The 21908-nt window shown below is 49.7% G+C and overlaps 6 protein-coding genes and 1 non-coding gene across 7 annotated transcripts; 4 read left to right on the forward strand and 3 right to left on the reverse strand.

The window, feature by feature from the left end:
- Positions 1-2628: 2628 nt before the first annotated feature.
- Positions 2629-4986, reverse strand: LOC112347930 (xyloglucan galactosyltransferase XLT2-like). The gene has a single exon (XM_024679674.1). The coding sequence runs from the start codon at positions 4963-4965 to the stop codon at positions 2902-2904; it is 2064 nt and encodes a 687-aa protein (XP_024535442.1). The 5' UTR covers positions 4966-4986; the 3' UTR covers positions 2629-2901.
- A 169-nt stretch (positions 4987-5155) lies between these two features.
- On the forward strand, positions 5156-5370 carry LOC112347976. Its single transcript, XR_002992918.1, has one exon. It is a non-coding gene; the product is annotated as a small nucleolar RNA U3 (small nucleolar RNA).
- Positions 5371-5440: 70 nt separating this feature from the next.
- Positions 5441-6198, reverse strand: LOC112347908. Its single transcript, XM_024679589.1, has 4 exons — positions 5896-6198; positions 5809-5842; positions 5670-5747; positions 5441-5611 (listed from the first exon to the last, which is right to left on the reverse strand). Exons 1-4 carry the CDS (start codon positions 6146-6148, stop codon positions 5539-5541), a joined length of 438 nt encoding a protein of 145 aa, XP_024535357.1. The 5' UTR covers positions 6149-6198; the 3' UTR covers positions 5441-5538.
- Positions 6199-13951: 7753 nt separating this feature from the next.
- LOC9637407 (polyvinylalcohol dehydrogenase) lies at positions 13952-14847 on the forward strand. The gene is made up of 2 exons (XM_024679776.1): positions 13952-14025; positions 14098-14847. The coding sequence occupies exons 1-2, from the start codon at positions 13952-13954 to the stop codon at positions 14702-14704; spliced, it is 681 nt and encodes a 226-aa protein (XP_024535544.1). The 3' UTR covers positions 14705-14847.
- A 1128-nt stretch (positions 14848-15975) lies between these two features.
- Positions 15976-17006, forward strand: LOC9636764 (translation machinery-associated protein 22). The gene is made up of 8 exons (XM_002974590.2): positions 15976-16050; positions 16102-16206; positions 16264-16332; positions 16400-16443; positions 16497-16578; positions 16641-16708; positions 16764-16847; positions 16895-17006. The coding sequence occupies exons 1-8, from the start codon at positions 16017-16019 to the stop codon at positions 16949-16951; spliced, it is 543 nt and encodes a 180-aa protein (XP_002974636.1). The 5' UTR covers positions 15976-16016; the 3' UTR covers positions 16952-17006.
- Positions 17007-17152: 146 nt separating this feature from the next.
- On the reverse strand, positions 17153-18846 carry LOC9636765 (polyvinylalcohol dehydrogenase). The gene is made up of 3 exons (XM_024679777.1): positions 18320-18846; positions 17681-18092; positions 17153-17608 (listed from the first exon to the last, which is right to left on the reverse strand). Exons 1-3 carry the CDS (start codon positions 18844-18846, stop codon positions 17153-17155), a joined length of 1395 nt encoding a protein of 464 aa, XP_024535545.1.
- A 950-nt stretch (positions 18847-19796) lies between these two features.
- On the forward strand, positions 19797-21750 carry LOC9637408 (putative serine carboxypeptidase-like 23). The gene is made up of 9 exons (XM_002974591.2): positions 19797-20130; positions 20185-20292; positions 20354-20449; positions 20499-20591; positions 20642-20727; positions 20781-21190; positions 21255-21356; positions 21414-21519; positions 21584-21750. Exons 1-9 carry the CDS (start codon positions 19896-19898, stop codon positions 21725-21727), a joined length of 1380 nt encoding a protein of 459 aa, XP_002974637.1. The 5' UTR covers positions 19797-19895; the 3' UTR covers positions 21728-21750.
- Positions 21751-21908: the final 158 nt, after the last annotated feature.

Genomic DNA, 21908 nt, shown 5'->3' on the forward strand with positions numbered 1-21908 from the left:
GAAAAATGTGTTTTTTCATTCAAATCTTTTGATCAGCGCGAAAAGAATTTGATTTCTGGAAGAAATCTAATTTTTTGTTTTCTTTTGGTTGCTTTGCTTTCGGTCGCAGTACTCGCTTGTCATCTTGCTGCTGCCAGTGATAAAAACCGCCACGGGAAAAAAGCCTTGATTTCTCCACTATTCTCTCGTCGTTCGTGGGGTTGGATGCTGCCATCGATTAATCGAAAAGCATGAGACATGGAGCCAAAGATTACAGTAACGCTTACCTTGAGCCGCCCGCTTTGCTTTTCCTCGGCAGTTTTCTAAACCTTTCTCGGCTGCCCCGTCGAGAAGCATGCTAAGCAAATCACCTGAATCGCCATTATCTAATCCTCAATCCCACCACCTCGCCGAGTTTTCCAAGCGCTGTTCTTCCGCCACCTCGAGACGAGCAAACACATTTAGTGTCTTTTCCTCGCTCCTCTTTTCTGCCGTGCTAGCCAGGAGGAGACAACAGCAGCAGCAGCAGCAGCAGCCCAGGGAACATTAAGAAGTGTGCACAAACTTCCCAAACCCGCTGTTCCAGTTCTCCACTACACGAAAAACCAATCGACTTCCATGTCTTCCACGGATGATCACGCGTATACTTTGGCTTGCTTCGTTTTCTACATGCTGCTGCTCAAGTCCCCCCCTGATCTGTTTCTCTTATGCTCCATTCCAATCCAAAACCAATCCTTGCTCCCCTTCCCAATCAATCAATTCTCCATCCATCCAACAAACTCTCTCTAGAGACCACCACCACCACCTCTGCACTTACTTCGTTGACAATGCCTCGTACAGGGAAGTCTACTCGTAGCACAGCCCGTCCCTGTCGCGCCACTTATGTTCCCTTGGAAACCAAAGTACTTTCCCCCGTCCCTCCACCACTCTGTGCCATCCATGAAAGTATACATGTAGCTCCACGCATGCATCCCGACGATTAAAAGCCTGCTCCATCTCCACTTTGGCCAGTGGTGCTTCGCAGCTTCCAGCAAAGTCATGAGCAAGCTACACTGACCCAACTGATCCATTTTCCAGATTTTCCCCACCGCCAGCTTGCTCTCTCGATCAAGTTGCTGTCGAGGTCCCCTCCATGAACTCCTACCTTTTTTTTATGCCTTGTTCGGTCCTGGTATTTTTTTCCCATCCCTGTGCTTGATTTCCTCGTTTTCCTGTAATCTCCTCCGGTCAAGTCCTGATACTTTTTCCATCCCTGTCATTGAGTTCCTCGTTTTCTTTACTTCCTAGAGTTGATCCCCTTTCGGTCAAGTTCTCTTGGCCTAGTTTCAAGGCGCAAGCTACGGGGCCGCCTAGGAGCTCCAATAAATTCGACTTTGAGTCCACTGTCTGCGCCTGTCCCTGCTTTCCGTAGCATGCATCGACTGATTCCTATGGATTCTCCTTTTGTCTAGTCGAGTGGCGTGAGCTCTCCCCGACTTTCAACTTAGCTCCTTTGAGTAGATCCCGGCTGTAAGTCAATGCGTGATGTACTGATTAAAAAAGCACCACTCACCTCACCACCACGAGATGATTGTTTCCTTTCAAAGGGAATACACCGGTGGTGGTGGTGGTGGTGGTGGGAACTTTCGTTGTCTTCGCTTTCAGGCTCTTTAATCCTTCCTCGTTGGTCAATGGGATCAATCAATATCGTCTCATAACAAGCACACCGCTGCTGCTGCTGCTGCTGCTGCTCGATCTATATAATCTGCTGCCGCTGCTGGTGCTGGCTGGTGCTGCTGCGTGGTTTGAGCCTGGCCTGGACAGTATTAAAATAAGTGAAAGCGTCAGAGCAGTCTTTATTCTCCAAAAAAGCACCCCTGCTTCATAAATCTAGTGCAAGTACTTGGCTTGGCAACTGTACCTCGAGTGTGAGTGTGTGAGTGTGCTGCTCCGCTCTGACCAACATGACGAGCCTGTGATGCCCCACATAACATGCTTTTTCTGCCTATCCACCAAAAGTTCACCAGAGTGCAAGTCTTTGAGAGCAAGAGCAAAAGAAACTTTAGCTTTTGCTATAAGAGCTCTACTGTAAGATGATCTTTGACATTGATCGATCGTGTCCTGCTCGATAACCAGCCTTTTGTTGCGCTGCGACCGCACTCTTGGCGCGCGCTTTTCCATGCCGTCCGGTTGCTCTCGTCTCAACAAAAACGAAGACGAAAGGCTGTCGTGCTTTTGGACACCCGACCAAGGTATCAATCAATCGCGAGCTCAGCTCTACAGAGCAGCACGAACAGGGCGAGAAGCGTCTCAAGGACAAGCAAACATAAATTCAGGTTCCACACCAAAACCACCAGACAACGCTCAAATCAAGCAACAGTTCTCGACTTACAAGCTTCACCTCTCACGGCTGAAATATTTAGGATCCAACCGCCTGCATGTACCAGACGATTTCCAGCACCTGAAAGAAATAAATGCCAACATTGCTCAAGAAACAAAGAAAACACCAAAATGACAAGCGCAAAACCAATCTTCTAGTCGATATCATGTGCCCAGACGCGTGAAACACCTTTTTCTATGAAAAAAAATCCATTCCTCTGGTAAAAAAATCGGGATACAAGAAACGCGCATATCCTCAAGAATCATTTCAAACATTTGAAAAATAGGTCATGGTGGGATCACTCGAAAGATTTTATATGTCCTTTGGCACCAGTCGTTCGCTGGCAGCACGGAGAAACAAAAGCGACAGAGAAAAGCCACAAACACCAACCAAGAGCGAAAAACAAAGGAAAAGAAGAACATAATCTCTCACAGCTAGAACAGCATTACATACAAACAGTGGATGCGTACGCCTGGCTTTGTCATCTCCTCCTTCTCTTCCCGAAGAGAGATCCCCCGGGAGAGATTTCTTGTCTCCAAAAGCAAGGATCATCCTTGGCGCGGCTAGCCACTGCTCTTCTGTAGCCTCAGATTCATCCGTAGCATGCTCCGGAGGACCCCATCGATGGCGGTGTCGAAAGCGTCGGCCCCGGAGAGCTCGTGATCCGCTGTAGCATACACGAGCTTGGGAAGAGCATCGATCAGAGTGTTCCTCATCGCCTTGACTCGCTCCTGCGAGAACCTCGACAGAACTTCCATGATCTTGGTACCTTTGCGAACGTCTTCCCTGTCTATGAACACCGAGTAGCTCTCGTCCTCCTCCGGGAAGAACCACTTGTACTGCCAGTAGGAACTCTGGTTCCAGAAGAAAACGGGAATGCAGCCCGCCAGAACCGAGTCGAAGATCGACCGCCGGGTGTAGCCGTCACCCCGGGGTTGCAAGCAAAACGTCGAGTTGAGGAAGAGCTGGACCACGGGCTCGGGCGTCTCACACTTGCTGTCCGAGCAGTCCATGGCTGAGCACGCCCCCCGGCTGTCCGAGCACTGCGCCAGGAGCTCCAGCCGGAAGTCATTCGGAATCCTCTTCCTGGTAGCGCCGGCGAAGCTAAACACGAGCCCCCTCTCCTTGTTCCTCACAAACTCCTGCCACTCCTGCAGCTGGTGCTCGTTATGGGGATGGAAGCTCGTCGGATATGGAACTCCATACTCGCCACCCTCCCAGGGATTGCTCTCAATGGCCAGCCGGGTCATGTTCTTCATCTCGGCCATGTTGAGCAGCCCGCTACCCCACGCGTTCTCCTCGGGCCGCCGAAAGTCCCAAGTTATCCGCCCGATCATGGTGAAGTGGTCTCGGCCCCGGGCCCGAGTCCAGGCCGGCTGGGTCGAGAGCCACTCCACGAGCTTGTGTCCGAGGTGGTCGCGGTCCTCGGCCTTGGACGGTCTCCACAGGTACCGGGAGACGTCCAGCCCCGCGTAGAATGGCACGTAGAAGACGTTGGCTGAGTCGGAATCGTTCGTGACGCAGGGGTGGCGGAGGATCCTGGTGTGGAAGATGACCTCGCCGCTGAATTGCTCGGTGTAGAACCAGGGGGACGGCTTGGACGACGGCCATGGAGTCGTGGTCATGGGCTTGCCGAGGCCGCCGTGGGAGAGAGCGTCGCAGAGCGAGAGCCACGGGTTGAGGGTCGAGCAATTGGCGAGCAAGTCGGCGTTGAAGCGTGGTGGCAAGTCGTAGACGAAGATCCTGCCGCCTTTGCACACCGGATCCTCCTCTAGGATCGCGTTCTCGGATGCGAGTATGGACGCCTCCTTGGATTCCTCGCCTTTTTCTTCTGAATCGGTGTCTTTCTCGCCTTCCACTTCTTCGTCACCGCTGCCACCGACTTGAGCTTGCTGCTGTTCTTGAGAGACTAGTCCTCTTCCATTTGAATCCTTGTTTTCCAGTTCTTCCTCGCCATCGCCAAGCTGGGAATCCCGTTTTCCTTGAGACAGTAGCTTTCCACCTTCGTCTTCTACTTCTTCTTCCTTCGATTCCACCTCTCGGACCGACGAAGCCGCATTGTCTAGAACAGCCGATCTGGAAACATCTCCGCGAGGTCGATCCAGGAAACTTTTCCCTTGGGCTTCTTCCTCCTTCTTCTCCGCTTGCTTTGAGCGATCGCCCTCTGGTAGATGCCCCTGCCCCTGTTCTAAAGCTCCCAAGCTTTTCTTCTCGATCTTAGCCACCGACGAATCCTTGGGCCTGTTCTTGGCCGCTACAGTGTACAGCGTCCTGCCGATCGGGGCGTGATCCAGCTCCCCATGCGATGCCCCTGCCGATGGCGCCGATCGAAGAACCCCGAGAACCAGCAGCTGCAATATCAATAGCCCGAGCAGCAGCACCTTAGGGGCCGCGGCCACGCCGCGCACGGACGACGCCGCCGAGCGCGATAGGGCGGCAATGGGGGGGAGCGACGCCAAACCTGGAGGAGGAGCGAACGATCGCCACTGCCACTGCCACTGCGGCGCCCATCGCCTGATCCTCGCCACGCCGGCGCGCGCCAGGTCCCCCGCCGCGTCGCGGATGCCATAGAACCGCGCGCGCAGCTCCCTGGCGCTTCTGGCCGCCGCCGCGCTGTGAGTCTTCATCGAGAAAGTATCACAAAGCCCCCTCGGATTCGAACCCCCGCTCTCCCCCTCGTTTAAACTAGGCGAATATTACCATTTATTATTTAGAGGTTTAGGGCAGAATATGCCGCGCCAAAAGAGCCCTATCCCACATGCCCTGGCGCGAGAGAGAGCTCTCAATATAAAAGAGGCTCCATTGGGGTATACTACCACGACTGTACTTGAACAGGATCTGTTCTCTAGGTCGTACTTCAGTCCATGCCGAGAGGTATAGACAAACCGATAACCCCGGACGATGAGTTTGAGCCCCCCGGCTTGAGCGCGACCGTACGGGCCACTGGCGCAGTCACTGCGGCAGTGCTCCATAGATGACCGTTCACGCCGAGCTTGCTCGGGGTGGAGGCCGGGCGGGCAGTCTGACGGGTCAAAACCTTTTGCTAGATTTTTATTTTGATTCGCAGGTGACAACCTTTGTTACTCAATTTTCCACACTCGATGATCAAAGTTTCAAGAGGCTTTTTTTCTTCTCTAAAACACAAGTTTTTGCCGTGAACAAGTCTTGGTTTGGAACTGGTTAGCTTACAAATGTGCCTGCTACACTGCTAGCCTCCATCTACCTTTGGCCCGTCTACGCCTGATAATCCGCCTCCCAGATGGAGTCCTCATCCTGCGCCAAACAAAACTTGGCTTTGATCCGCGAAAGTGAGATTGTCTAGTTCATTCACCTCACGAGGAATCCATGAGTTCTTTTCCGCTTCTTGTTGTTTGGCTGGTAAGTCCTCTTGGGCATCATGATCATCGGACTGGGAATGGCAAAGCCAAAAAGAAAGAGACTCTCAGGCTAAAATAAAAGTGCACGATTACCTTTCGTCGGCATCCAAGATCTCGGGGCATTTCACTGTAAAGTTTCAGCCCCATAGTTTCTACTAGACAAGTACTTTCGAAGCGTACCCTCATCGTGAGCTGACGATGGCGCTGGATCGTTTGCAGGGCAGGGCAAAGGGAATCCCACCGGAATCAACAGAGCTAGGTCGTCGGATGGAGCTGTAAACCGCTGCATTGCATCCCACGGCGCGTCTGGATTCTCGCGCCCTTGCATTGCCCACCACACCTGATGATCCTGACACACTGCCGCCGAGCGCCAAAGAATCTGCCTGCCGCTCCGCCAGGGCGCCGCGCGATTCATCACTAGCCGCCAAGCCATCGGCGAGTTCTCCTTTTAGGGTTGCACTGGATTTAAAAGAGCGAAAACACCGATAGTGTGCATGCCTGTGAGCTCTTCATATTGGCAACTCTCTGTTGAAAAGTTCTATAGATTGAGCTAAAGGAAAAAAGAAATTTTAAAATTTAATGCTTTAACAATTTCAAAAACTCTGACAAAAGCTTGAAAACTCTATGTAATAGCAATGCAACTTCAGTTGATAGTAGAAGCCATTATACCTCTACTATCAGTGGACATAGTGGACATTACTTGTTATATTCTATCTCAACCAACCTTTGTGACGCGGGGTTCAGAAATTTATCATCCCGAACCTTCCTGAGAGCTTTTGTGACACAAGTGGCATCTGGATCATGACCTCTTAGGTTCCTGTCCATCGCCACGTCGTAGCATTTACTCTATAAAACCATGACCTTGATCCCAATATCAGATCTCTCAACAAGAACACTAGAAGTGATTTTCTGCGTCTTGCCCTTGAACATCCAAGACACCTCTCTCGCACACAACGCGGTAGCCCCCATCGTACTCAAACAGTGCCAGAAGCAAAACTGACATGTCGACCACAGGCGATTCCTTGAGCCTGTGTGCCTTCCGATGATGACCTTCACCAGGCACTGAACGAAGCGCAAGCGTATGTCACCAATCCGTATTGTCGACTGCAGCATCACATCGCTGAAGTCTAGAGCCAGGGACTCGCTCACATCCTCGTTGTAACCCTGAGGAGGAAAACGCGCGAAGTCCCTAATACTGAACCCTTAGTTGTAGATTAAAGAACGTTTGAACTACATTGTTTTTCTCGAGGATGGAGAAAGAGCGCGACTTGACACTGGACGACGCGATTTCCAGGGCTTGATCCTCTCCTAGGTATGTCCTGAGGCGATGGAGCTTACTTTTGGGATGTGCTCACTCCAAGAGGAGGTATAATTTCCAGATCTTTCTTTTTCGTTGGAACTGACTTTGTAGGCGTTTGGGTTCTTCCAAATTACTATCGGGGTTCATTGAATTTGTTTAACCGTAATTTTTTGGTTTCTGTTTTATATTGATTTTCCTAAACAACTTTCATCTGGAACCATCACAAAGAGCTGTTCAAATGAAGATAGTTTGCTGCTCGGCAACGTGCTCGTCCACCTCTGGCATTATCATCCAGAGAGACATGTTTTCTGTGCCGGTGGTGAGGCCGGTTGTGTCCGTTCCACACCGTCCTCAATGCCCCAGGAGGGAACTATCGTGAAATCCTGGGAATGGTGATTGTCAATGGGCTCGCGGATCACCCAGACTCGCCCAAAGGTAGCACGGCTCAGAAGATGTTATGCCCGGATTGCTCGCAGCCAAAAGCGAAGATACATGCAACGCGGATGACCCTTAGTATGAGAAAAAGCAACGAGAGTGCAAGTCGGGAACACTCACGACTGGGAGAAGTACCTCGCACCCTGGCATTGCCAACAGTTCAAGGGGAGGACAAGTCAACTGGGTGATCTCTCTACAAATCTGGCGATCCCAAGGATCCCACAAACTATCGGACTATATAGCGGGCACATCTTTGTCAAAGTCTTCGCCACTCTCGCCAGGGGTATGGATTGAGGCTATGGTCTCTCAATCCCTCTCTCGCACTGGTTCTCCTGGTTTTGAGGGTCTGGGAGGTCTCAAACTACACAGATCTCACCAGGCATTCAGAGTTCCCCACCACTTTCTGATACGTCCCTACAAGTTCCCATGGCGATAATTGAACTCTATCGCAATGCTATTTACGTGGATGCCTTGTAAAGTCATCCAGGGGAAAATGCCACACAATATCACATCTGGACCCCTTCATGGGGAATTCTGCGATGCCTCAGGCATGGAAGTCAACCTCACAAAGATGCAAAGCATGATCTTCGGCAGCCGTTGCCGAAAGATGCTTTTTATCAGGGAACCAAGCTAACAACACCGCATCATAGCAGCTAAATGGTCTCACGTGGAGACCGGCCGACGAATCCGCCCACGGCTGCCACGCCACCTCTGCCACTAGCTGTGCAACGCAGCCCAGGTATATGCCCCACAATTCCTATCGCATGAGGAAGAGGTCAGCCTCCTGGAGCAATGATGAAGAAATGGAAGAGCTTGTGGAGTTCATTGAAGACATAGATGGGGCAGAGGGTTCAAGATGCCACAGCGCTCTGTCACCTTTTGAGGCAACTCCTCATTATAAAAATACACCAGGAAACTTTGAGAAGTAAATGTCCAGATTGCGCAGGCTTTCCACGGCCTTATCAAATGTTGTTTTCATCAGCCCTCCTGGCAAGTGGGTGAAACTTGTCAATGGTTCTTCTCAAACAAATCAATCAAACTTGAGCATCTTGCAAGTCCTTGGCCCGCTTTCAAACGGCGTAAGTAGAGATAGTTGTTGAATCACCGTAAGGTGGCAGTGCGTAAAAAGAAAAACGATTTCTTCATGGAATCTCCAGCAAGCGTGTCGCGGGCTTGAGACTTCCGCCTCCTAGAAGCTTGCAGTACAAGAGGACGACCGAGGCTGGAACACAAGCCCCTTGCCTACCAACAATGCATGTTGAGAGTGGCCCTGTGCCACGTGGCTAGTCCACGTGGAGAGACACGAGTCTTCACCGGTTCACCATGTCACACATATGTACATTTTCCATTCCATATATGCTATGACGGATCTTGAGCACCATCACACGGTTTCACCTTTCGTTAGATGGTATCGGAGCAATGCCTGGGAGAGCGAGAAGAATTCGAAACCGTAGGATCAGGGCGACACTTGCTAGGGTGAATCAGAGCCTCCGTCTACGTAGACAGAGGCGTGCCCTAATCCAAACGCTCCAGGCCTTGCAAGAGGCACTGGACGACTAAGAACCTGGACCTAGACTTGAACGAGTGGTGGGATTGGGTGTCAGCACCCATGGCAGCCACTGTTCCTACAAATACGCCTCCAAATCCACCACCTATTTCCCCTCCCATCACAAATCCGACTGTGCCTACAGCGGATATCGTTTCAGTGGACGCAAATCCACCAAAATTTGATGGGAGGAACTGGCGCTTCTGGAAGACAAAATTCGAATCCTATATGGATGAACGAGGCCTCTGGGACATCACCACAGGAACTGAGACACTTCCAGATACAGCTACAGTGGATGAAACTGCGAAGTATCGCAAGAAGGACCGGAGAGCTTTGGGCAAATTCCATGCAGCGCTGGAGGGGCGAGAATTCCATTGCATTGGACGGTGCAAGAGTGCAAAGGAAGCGTGGGAGGCCATGAAGCAGACTTACCAGATCCCTTCAACATCCCATCGCATCTTTTTACGGAAGCAGCTTCATGCACTGGTGATGGCTGAAGGGGATGACCTCAAGGATCATCTTGCTGCAGCGAGAACAATCTTAGATGATCTTAAGGATGTGGGAGCGAAGATAGAGGATGAAGAAGAAGCAGAGCTGGTGCTCGTCACACTTCCTCCATCCTTTGATCCTCTCATACGTAGCCTCACTACCACTGGAACTCCTCTAACCCTGAATGGCGTGATCAGTAGCCTCCAGGACGATGATCTGAGACGAAGAGCAACAACAGGATCAGAGGCCGTTGCATTCTACTCTTCTCTCAGGAAAGAAACAGTGAACAAAGGGAAACAAGGAGCCTCTTCATCCAAGAAGCCCAAGTGTTCTCATTGCAACAAGAAAGGCCATGACGAAGCTCAATGCTGGGTGAAAAATCCATCTCTCAAGCCTGTAAGGAACAATGCAAAGAAAAAGGTGGTGCACGCCTTCATCTTGTCACGAGCTATGGCAGTGGCAGCACTGTCTACAGAGTGCATCTACCTGGATTCTGCTGCTACAGACCATATGTTCAACAGTGATAAGTACTTTGAAGCCTATGTTCCTACAGCCACAGAGGAGTATGTCATCGTTGGCAATGCCCAGCAGCTTGCTGTGAAAGGAGTTGGAACCATCAAGTTCACTTTACCACAAGGAATAGTCGTAAAGATCCACGAGGTTCTTTATATTCCTGGTTTATGTGCTAATTTGTTCTCTGTGGGACAATTTGCTGAGGATGGGTATCAGTTCGCCATTACACCTCGCCAATTCCAGCTGATCTCGACCACAGGAGCCATCCTCACAGCGTCCCGGCCTGGACGGCGTGACCTCTACCGCCTTACCATGCTGCCAGATCTTGCTGGACGGAGTCTGGGCCTACACGCACAAAAGACAACGACCAGTCACTCACTGGAGCTTTGGCACGCACGCCTGGGGCATCCTAGTGCTGATAGAATCAAGCAGCTCGCACGCGAGCAGATGGTTGAAGGTCTAGACCTGGACCCAAGAGCCGTTCTTCCATTTTGCCAGGGCTGTCAGCTAGGAAAATCTACTCGCCAACCTTTCCCCAAGACTGGAGCATCTCGAGCTACAGAGCTCATGGAACTTGTACACACTGATGTGAGTGGCCCGATGGCCACCACAGCAGTGGGAGGTATCCAATACTTTATCAGTTTCATTGATGACTACAGTCGTCGCACTATGATCTACCCTATGGCTCGCAAATCCCAATCGTTACACTACTTCCAGACTTTCAAGGATATGGGAGAAACACAAACTGGGAAAATGCTCAAGCGATTGAGAAGTGATGGTGGAGGCGAATTCACTTCCAATGCTTTCAACCAGCTGTGTGAGCAAGGAGGGATTGTGCGAGAACTTACAACGCGAGAGACTCCACAACAGAATGGCGTAGCTGAGCGCAAGAATCGCACACTAGTGGAGAGTGCTCGGGCAATGCTACTTTCCAGTGGTTTGCCTCGCAGCTTCTGGTTTCACGCTGTTTTGACGGCGAACTATCTCCAGAACCGGCTCCCCACCTCTGCCCTTGCTGACATCACTCCTGAAGAAGCATGGAGTGGCAAGAAACCTACAGTTACGCATCTGAGAATATTCGGGTGTGAAGCGTGGGCACACATCCCTGATGGAATGCGCAAGAAATTGGATCCCAAGAGCCAGAAGGCTGTGTTTGTGGGCTACAGCCTCGATCACAAAGCCTATCGTCTCTGGAATCCAATCACGAAGCAGGAGATCCTGAGCAGAGAAGTGGTTTTCAACGAGAATTCGTTTCTTCCTTCTAGTCAAGGTTCTACTTCCAGACCTACCTTGACCGAAGAAAATGACGTTGAAGCGGAACAAGATCAGTTGACTGTCGGCACGATCACTGTGCCGCTTCAAACAGTCCCTACGCAACAACCCATGCCCGCTTCTACTCCAACACCACCAACCCCGCCGCCTCCTCCAGATCCTCTACGCAGATCGATCCGCACAAGGCGGCCTACTGAGCGTCTCATCGAGACAATGGTCTCCTCTCGTGCAGCTACTCCTACTGTTCCGAGGACCTATGGAGAAGCCATGGCCTCACAGGAAGCGTCTTACTGGCGTGTAGCAATGGAAGCCGAGATTGCTTCACAGCAAAAGAACGAGACACATGTTCTTGTTCCAACTGTGCCTTCCGATCGCCAGATTATCAAGAGCATGTGGGTGTATGCTCTGAAGCTTAATCCTGATGGCTCGGTTCGCTACAAGGCGCGATTGGTGGCGAAAGGATGCTCGCAAGTTCCTGGACTTGACTACAACGACACCTTTGCTCCAGTGGTTAAGCATTCTACTCTTCGTTCCTTGATTAATTTTGCTGCGGTGGGAGATTTTGATCTGGAACAGATGGATGTGACCACGGCGTTTCTTTATGGCGCGCTTGAAGAAGAAATCTATATGGCACAGCCAGAAGGATTTCTAGCCGCTGGAAAAGAGGATCATCTCTGGCTTCTCAAGAAAGCTGTCTACGGTTTGAAACAAGCACCCAGATCTTGGTACAAACGCTTTGACGATTTTATACTAAGTGTGGGCTTTTCCCGTAGCGAGGCAGACCCGAATCTTTATATTCGGGTGGAGGGTGAATCATTTGTGATCATCGGTCTTTATGTTGATGATACTCTTGTCATCCATAATCATCGCTTAATGTTTCTCCAGGTTAAGCGAGATCTTTGCAGCCAATTTGAGATGAAAACTCTTGGCTCGGCTTCCTACTTTCTTGGCATGGAACTTGTGCGTGATCGCTCTCAACGCACTATCTATCTTCACCAAGCCAAGTATATAGAAGATATGCTGGCCAGGTTTTCTATGACGAGCTCTAATCCAGTGGCGACACCAATGGAACTAGGCTGCCAGCTTTCACAAGCCATGTCTCCTGAGACAGAGGACGACAAGAGAGCCATGGACTCCATCCCTTACAGACAAGCTGTTGGCAGTCTCATGTATCCAGCTGTTTGTACGCGCCCAGATATTTCTTTTGCCGTGAGCAAAGTTAGCCAATTCCTGGCTAATCCTGGATCTCAACATTGGGCAGCGGTGAAACGCATCTTCAGGTACCTTCGAGGTACTACTTACCTTGGATTGTGCTACCAGGGAGAAGCGCTTACCCTCACGGGGTACTGTGATGCTGATTTTGGGGGAGACTGTGACACACGCAAGTGCACCTCTGGCTATTCGTTTTCCCTGGGCAGTGCGACAGTCTCGTGGTGCAGCAGGAAGCAAAGTACAGTGGCAACCTCTAGTACTGAAGCAGAATATTTGGCAGCCTCACAAGCTACCAAAGAAGGTGTGTGGTTACGCTCACTACTTTCTAACCTTGGTGTGAGTGTGAAGACTCCCACTCGCCTCTTCTGTGACAATCAAAGCTGCATTGCGTTAGCGGCCAATCCTCGCTTTCATTCACACACCAAACACTTTGGGATTCATCATCATTTCGTTCGTGAGAAAGTGGAAGATGGCACAATTGAGCTGATCTACTGCGACACGACCACTCAGGTTGCAGATATCTTCACAAAAGCACTACCCCGAGATCGATTTCAAGTCCATCGCGAAGGGCTGGGACTTTCTCCACTGATGAGCATCACTCGTGATGGCCACAGTGCCAGTGGGAGTGTTGAGAGTGGCCCTGTGCCACGTGGCTAGTCCACGTGGAGAGACACGAGTCTTCACCGGTTCACCATGTCACACATATGTACATTTTCCATTCCATATATGCTATGACGGATCTTGAGCACCATCACACGGTTTCACCTTTCGTTAGAATGCACGCATCCAGTTACCCGCACTTGAATGCGGGGAGTGCTCTTTGTGTGGTGAAAAGTCTTTGTGTTGCAAACAGGGCGTTGCACGGCGTGAAGAAAAGTCTTTGTCTAAACCCAGCACGCGAAAAAGAAATATTAGAAAAGCAAGGAAAGACTGCATTTGCATGCCTTGAGTTTTCTTTCTCGAGCAAAGTCGCAAGTCCCCCTCCATGAAGAACTCTTTGGTATTCTTGTTGATCGTGATGGCACAATCTTTGCTGCAGGTGGAATCCAACTGTCAGGTAGTCCAACAAAGAGCAAAACAAAGGAAAGTAAGCTTGCCTTGACATTTTTTTCCAGACGGGCGAATGGATCAGCCACGGAGGAGATCTCAAGAATCGTCGCTTTGCAGAAGATGAGCACTTGATCAGCGTCTGGAGCGCGCCTCACTTAAGCGAAAAGTGGAGCTTTGACGCCGGCGCGGACATTTCGGCCACGCCGGCGATTTACGACTGTGTTGTCTACTTCCCATCGTGGAACGGGCTTGTCTTCGCAGTTACCATCCACGGAGAACTTCTCTGGCGCGTCAACTTGACAAAAATCACGGGAGTTGCCACTTTGTCACGGACGACACCGGCTGTGACCGAAGAGTTCTTGCTGTATGGTTTGCTCGGTCCCGCTAGAGTTGTTGCTTTACACCGTAAGAGTGGAAGAATGGTGTGGATGTCAGAAGATCTGGATGAAACGCCCCTGGCAAGGATCACCATGTCAGGAACAGCATACGACGGGTAAGAAAACTTCCTTTCTTTTCTTTTTTTCTTTTCTTTTTTTCTGCTCTGGAGCACCTATCATTTTGGCAGAGCTTTCTACGTTGGTATATCTTCGCTCCAAGAGCTTGTGGAGGCAGCCTGTTGCACATTCCAAGGAAGCTTTCAGAAACTCGACCTCAAAACTGGAAAACGAATATGGAGAACTTCCATGGTTCCTGAAAACTCCAGTTTCTACGGTGTTACAGTATGGGGAAGCAGTCCTTCCATCGATCCCAAGCGAGGACTCGCCTTCATTGGCACTGGAAACCTCTACCAGATCCCGAGCGACGTCCAGGACTGCCTCAACAGAAACGCCAACTCGAGCGACTGCTATCCTCGCGGCGTCTGTGATGACGCCGTTGTAGCCGTGAACATGGCCGACGGTGAGATACGCTGGTGTAACAGGCTCGGAGGAAACGACGTATGGAGGCTTGCTTGTGACACAAATCCACCACCAGCAAACTGTCCACCTGAGCCTGGGCCGGACTACGACTTTGGAGAGTCGCCGATGCTCCTCACGATCCCAAGCCGTTTCTCCAAGAACAAGTTCCAAGATATTCTCGTCACCGGTCAGAAGAGCGGCATTGTTTGGGCTCACGATCGAGACGACGGCAGCCTTGTCTGGGAAACGGTAACTCGAGCTCCTGTTGATATCTAGCTTGTCCTTCCTGGTCACCTTTTGTTTTCCTCCTGTTTTGTGAAGACTGCCGGACCTGGTGGCTCTGTAGGTGGAGCGATCTGGGGAGCCGCCACTGACAACCATCGAGTATACACCAACATCGCAAACTCTGACCGTGCTACGTTCCACCTCGTTCCTTCCGGAGAAAGCACCACCGCTGGTGGCTGGGTGGCCATGGACGCCGCTACTGGAAGAATAGAATGGTCAACTGCGAATCCACACGGTGCGCGAGCTTACGGGCCTGTGACTGTCGCCAACGGTGTGGTCTTCTGCGGATCATTCGACAAGGATGGTCATGTTCTCGCACTGGACGCAGAGAGTGGACGTATACTGTGGGAACGTACCACTGGTTCGACGGTCTACGGAGGACCCTCAGTCGGGCACGGGTGTTGGTTTATTGGAACGGGATACTCACGGGCTCCACTGGCTCCTGCGCTTGGAGGAACTCCCGGCTCCGAATTATATGCCTTCTGTGTATGACATGATCAAGGCAGCACTAGATAGACGCACGTAATAACGTTCTCACAGTGTTCATAGCCGAAGTAGATGCTGTACCTGGAAGGTAGACCTCTTACATCTTGTGCAGCTTAAATCTTATACGACTAGAAAAGTTGACTGGGACTTCTTGCAAAAACCTTCTTGCCGTCCTCCATGGATTCGAGAATCTGAGAATGTTAAAGTTAGAGCCACTCACAAGAGCTTAGAAGCACGTTTTGCGAAGTTTCGATGAAACTTCTCTACAATGTCCAGCAGAATGTCCCCTTAAATGTCGAGGCAATTTTCTTTCTCCGTCGGGCAAAGAACTTTGAGTCTGCTGTAGCTGTAATCCTGGTAGGAAACATGACTAGATATTTAAACCTATCAGCGGATTGTTAACAAACTTATTGATATCTTCTGTAAATTTACATGTGACTTCTTTGAGGAGGAGCAAACATTCGTTTTTCTTTTTGTTTTTCTCATAATAGGAGGAAAAATCAAGGGAGTTCTAAGTTATTTGAGACGATGAAACTGAGAGACGAAAATGTGTGACAACTATCAAAGAGCTCGATTCTGAAAGCTGTGCAGCAGGATCTTGTAGAAGCCTAGGAACTAACATTGAGAAAGCCAAAAAATCGATACTTATATTTCGTTTTTTCCTAAGGAATTGACCTAAAAGCTCTCTATTTATTTATCTCAGAAGAAATACTTCATGAACGTATTTCATTTAAATTAGCATAATATTTTATGCATTTCTTGTTTGATTGTTTTTTTTTTGTTTTTAGGGTTCTTCGTTGGGGGTAGAGGGCGTGCCATGGGCGACAAGGTCCAGGTTTTGTACTGCGCAGGTGATTTGTATGGTTTTTCTTTGCCGGATCATGCTAACTGTCCGACTCTAGTGTGTAGTTTGCCTCCTGAGTATTGCGAATTTGGACCGGACTTTGAGAAGTGCAAGCCCTGGCTCCTAGAGAATGTGCCTGACTTGTATCCGGAGCTTGCAAGAGGTACCTCGATTGATCGTCGTTAGTGTTGTGATTTTACCTTCTTTTTCTTCTTCACAGAGAGAGCTGAGCAGCAACTACAAGGATTAACTGTGAGCAATGAAAAGGGAGATAGCTCAAAGACACAAGGTACGTATGAGAGAGAGAGAGACGAGTAAATGTTCTTTTCTCTCTTTTTGTTTTATGTCATTTGTAGAAGAGGATGTGAAGAGATTACCCGGAGGAAAAATCAAGAAGAAGGTAACGAGTTGGCAGTTCCATGAGACGATGAAACTTACGCTCTGCATTTCCAGGAAAAGCCCGCGGTTGTGGTCGAGAGAGTGACGAGAAACAAAAGGAAATGTGTGACAACTATCAAAGGGCTCGACATGTTTGGTAACAGGATTTGCTGCTTGCTTCGTCTACTGCATCTAGAAGAGCTTTTTGAATGTCTGAAGGTGTCAAGCTGGGGGAGGCATCGAAGAAACTCGGGAAGAAATTCGCAAGTGGTGCGTCTGTGGTGAAGGTGAGTGGGATTCTCACGCATGCTCTTTCTCGCGTGACTCAAAAGTTCTTTTCAGGGCCCGACGGAGAAAGAACAAATCGACGTTCAAGGGGATATTCTGCTGGACATTGTAGACTTTATCACAGATACGTGGCAAAACGTGAGTTCTTCTAGGCTCTTGTGCGTGCTCTAACTTAACATTCTCAGATTCCTGAATCGGCTATCTTCTTCATGGAGGACGGCAAGAAGGTTTCCGCAGGCTAGCGTTTGTGTGTACTATGTGTTGGCCAGGCTAGCAATACAATGGGCTCAGAAGTCTTTTCTAGGTGTATAACAGGTTTAAGCTGTACAAGATGGAAGAGCGTGAGCTCCAACTTACAGGTACACCATCTAGAATATTGACTTCGGTTAGGAACACTGGGAGAAACTTGTTGCGTGCGTCTTTCTAATGCTGCCTTGATAATGTCATACACAGAAGGCATATAATTCGGATCCGGGAGTTCCTCCAAGCGCAGCACCCAGTGGATCCCGTGAGTATCCCGTTCCAACAAACCAACACTCGTGCCCGACTGAGAGCCTTCCATAGACCGTCGAACCAGTGGTACGTTCCCACAGTATACGTCCACTCTCTGCGTCTAGTGCGAGAACATGACCATCCTTGTCGAATGATCCGCAGAAGACCACACCGTTGGCGACAGTCACAGGCTCGTATGCTCGCGCACTGTGTGGATTCGCAGTGGACCATTCTATTCTTCCAGTAGCGGCATCCATGGCCACCCAGCCACCAGCAGTGGTGCTTCCTCCGGAAGGAACGAGCTGGAACGTAGCACGGTCAGAGTTTGCGATGTTGGTGTACACTCGATGGTTGTCAGTGGCGGCTCCCCAGATCGCTCCACCTACAAAGCCACCAGGTCCGGCAGTCTTCACAAAACAGGAGGAAAACCAAAGGTGACCAGGAAGGACAAGCTAGATATCAACAGGAGCTCGAGTTACCTTTTCCCAGGCAAGGCTGCCGTCGTCTCGATCGTGAGCCCAAACAATGCCGCTCTTCTGACCGGTGACGAGAATATCTTGGAACTTGTTCTTGGAGAAACGGCTTGGGATCGTGAGGAGCATCGGTGACTCTCCCAGGTCGTAGTCCGGCCCAGGCTCAGGTGGACAGTTTGCTGGTGGTGGATTTGTGTCACAAGCAAGCCTCCATACGTCGTTTCCTCCGAGCCTGTTACACCAGCGTATCTCACCGTCGGGCATGTTCACGGCTACAACGGCGTCGTCACAGACGCCGCGAGGATAGCAGTCGCTCGAGTTGGCGTTTCTGTTGAGGCAGTCCTGGACGTCGCTCGGGATCTGGTAGAGGTTTCCAGTGCCAATGAAGGCGAGTCCTCGCTTGGGATCGATGGAAGGACTGCTTCCCCAAACTGTAACGCCGTAGAACCGGAATTTTCAGGAGCCATGTAAGTTTAAGTTCTCCATATTCGTTTTCCAGTTTTCGAGTTTCTGAAAGCTTCCTTGGAATGTGCAACAGGCTGCCTTTACAAGCTCTTGGAGCGAAGACATACCAACGTAGAAAGCTCTGCCAGTATGATAGGTTCTCAAGAGCAGAAAAAAAGAAAAGAAAAGAAGTTTGCTTACCCGTCGTATGTTGTTCCTGACATGGTGATCCTTGCCAGGGGCGTTTCATCCAGATCTTCTGACATCCACACCATTCTTCCATTCTTACGGTGTAAAGCAACACCTCTAGCGGGACCGAGCAAACCATACAGCAAGAGCTCTTCGGTCACAGCCGGTATCGTCCGCGACAAAGTGGCAACTCCCGTGATTTCTGTCAAGTTCGTGCTCCAGAGAAGTTCTCCGTGGATGGTAACTGCGAAGACAAGCCCGTTCCACGATGGGAAGTAGACAACACAGTCGTAAATCGCCGGTGTGGCCGAAATGTCCGCGCCGGCGTCAAAGCTCCACTTTTCTCTTAAGTGAGGCGCCCTCCAGACGCTGATCAAGTGCTCATCTTCTGCAAAGCGACGATTCTTGAGATCTCCTCCGTGGCTGATCCATTCGCCCGTCTGGAAAAAAAATGTCAAGGCAAGCTTATTTTCCTTTGTTTGGACTACCTGACAGTTGGATTCCACCTGCAGCAAAGATTGTGCCAGCACGATCAACATGAATACGAAAGAGTTCTTCTTGGAGGGGGATTTGCGACTTTGCTCGAGAAAGAAAACTCAAGGCATGCAAATGCAGTCTTTCTTTGCTTTTCTAAGATTTCATTTTCGCGTGCTGGGTTTAGACAAAGACTTTTCTTCATGCCGTGCAACACCCTGTTTGCAACACAAAGACTTTTCACCACACAAAGAGCACTCCCCGCATTCAAGTGCGGGTAACTGGATGCGTGCATTGTTGGTAGGCAAGGGGCTTGTCCTCTTCCTTGCTATCATAGATTGGCATCACTCCCATGTCAACGAGACCACCATCTTGAGCATGGTTCCAGCCTCGGTCGTCCTCTTGTACTGCAAGCTTCTAGGAGGCGGAAGTCTCAAGCCCGCGACACGCTTGCTGGAGATTCCATGACGAAATCGTTTTTCTTTTTGTGCACTGCCACCTTATGGTGATTCAACAACTATCTCTACTTACGCCGTTTGAAAGCGGGCCAAGGATTTGCAAGATGCTAAAGTTTGATTGATTTGTTTGAGAAGAACCATTGACCAGTTTTCATCCACTTGCCAGGAGGTTCGAATACCGTGGTACGCATGGGACTTCAACAAGCAGGTTCTTGTTCTTCGATAGTTTAGATAGCATCCCAACGGCGAATCTCCGACACAGGTTGGAGGCTGGACACAAGTCTACAAGGGAATGACATTTACCACAGTCAGAGGCGCTGGACACATGGTGCCTGCCACAAAGCCGCAACAGGCACTTCAAGTTTTCAAGAGCTTCTTGGCAAGAGAAGCGTTGCCCAGCTTCCCATGAACAATAGGAAAGAGAGAAAGAAAACAAACACAAACGTAGCTACGCGTTCAAGGTTCGTGAAAACTATTCGTTCTAATCAGCTTGTCTTTGGAGTTTTCACTTTGGCGTAACAGGGACGGCTGGTGGTCAGCTGATGGAGTTTTCGGAGTGGTCCATTTCCACGTACAAGATATGATAATTTCGAAATTCTATTATTGTTGCCACTGGAGATATTTATATCTCGCATTTTCTGCGAGTTTCGACACCGATGGACGCAGCACTCGCTCTTTTTATTCTACTTACTTCATTCCTTACAGCTCTAGCAGCGGATCCATCTCATCTTGTTTCCAAGCTTCCTGGACAACCTCAAGTTAACTTCAATCAGTATGCTGGCCAAGTTACCGTGAATCCAACCACAGGGAAGACACTTTTCTACTGGTTCTATGAGGCTGATCACCAAAACAGTTCGCTACAGCTGCCTCTAGCGATCTGGATGAATGGAGGTAAGTTTTGTTCTTCAGAGCTCAAAGCTTTATAGGACCTCGGATGCTTTTCAGGCCCAGGATGTTCTTCGGTCGGAGCTGGAGCCTTGGGAGAATTGGGACCTTTTAGAACAAATGACGCAGGCTCGGGGCTTGTTCTCAATCCATACGCATGGAATCAAGGTACGTAGAAAGGTTGTTTTTATCGTCTTCAGGGCTAAGAGCTAGCTTTGCTTTCGAGCAGTGGTCAATCTTATATTCCTCGAGGCTCCCCACGGCGTTGGATTCTCGTACTCCAACACAACCTCGGATTATAACCAATACAGTGATGATATCATGGGTATAGGATATATTGCAAAGAATTGATTGATATACCGATTTGCCTGCAGCATCGGATGTTCTTGTGTTCATCCTGGAGTGGTTGAAACGCTTTCCAGAGTATTCAAAGAGCGATTTTTACCTCCTCGGTGAAAGCTACTCTGGTAAAAACAACGTGTTTCAAGCTCTTCACTGTATGAATTTGTTCTTGCAGGGCATTATGTTCCGACTTTAGCTGCAAAAATCCTCGACTACAACAAGAAGAAGGCCGGAGCTTTCATTAACTTCAAAGGATTTGCTGTAAGGCTTTGCTCGTCCAAAACGTTTCTACTCATCTGGTGTTTGACGCGCAGCTTGGTAATCCCTGGTCGGACACATACTCTGACAACAAAGGCGACACCGATTTCTTCCACAGTCATTCGCTAGTCTCCGATGAGATCTACAACCAAGTCGTCGCCAACTGCGACTTCGCCAAGGATCTTTCAAGCGATGCCAATCCGCTGTGCAGGTTCGCAGTCAGCGCCATGGTCAACAGCATCCAGTACGTTGACACCTACAACGTCTACGCCCCTACGTGCAACCAGCAAGATCCCAACGGGACGATTTTGAGCCAAACGCTGCGAGAAAATACTTTCATGCACACTGAGATGCTGGCTGCTGCCTACGATCCATGCGCTGATACAGTGTCTCCATATCTCAACTCCAAGGACGTCCAAACCGCTTTACACGTAGAATTCATGCCTGGGAAGTGGTCATTTTGCAGGTAAAACCTTTTTTCTTTTCTCTCTCTCGAACCTGGTTCACATGCGATCTATGTTGTGATGCAGTCGAGCAGTGAATGAAAACTATCCGATAAAGGAGATCACGAATTCAATGCTTCCACTGTATCGCTCGCTACTGAAAGAGGGTCTCAAGATCTGGATTTACAGGTACAACTTTGACGTTTCCTTTCATGACAAGAGCGCAGTTTTCCCTTTCGCACGTAGTGGCGATGTCGATGGTGTTGTCTCGACGATCGGGACGAAAGCGTGGATCAAGAAGCTCAATCTCACCATCACGCAGAAGTGGTATCCTTGGAAGTTCCAAGATCAGGTACTAAAATACAAACTTGTTCTATTTCCTTGTTTCGTGTGATCATAGCTAGATCTTCTTCCAGGTCGGCGGCTGGAGTGAGAAATACGCGGGGCTAACGCTTGCCACAGTGAGAGGCGCTGGACATATGGTTCCCTTTGACCAACCCGAGCAAGCGTTGCTTTTGTTCCAACATTTTGTCGATGGGAGCTCACTCCCAGGCTTTTAAATGCCAAGCGAAATTTTCAACGTTGTGAGACTCCACTCCATTCTAAAATTTTTGCTCCAATAGATCTAGCCTCCGACATGGCATTTAAAATTTCGCTTTACCATGCCACGTCGAGTATTTTAGTATCATCATCCACTTGTTAACCTTTAGCGGACATGTCCTCGAGACAATGCCTGCGTTT

This window comes from Selaginella moellendorffii, unplaced genomic scaffold (genome assembly GCF_000143415.4).
Source record: "Selaginella moellendorffii unplaced genomic scaffold, v1.0 SELMOscaffold_25, whole genome shotgun sequence".
NCBI classification, from domain to species: domain Eukaryota; kingdom Viridiplantae; phylum Streptophyta; class Lycopodiopsida; order Selaginellales; family Selaginellaceae; genus Selaginella; species Selaginella moellendorffii.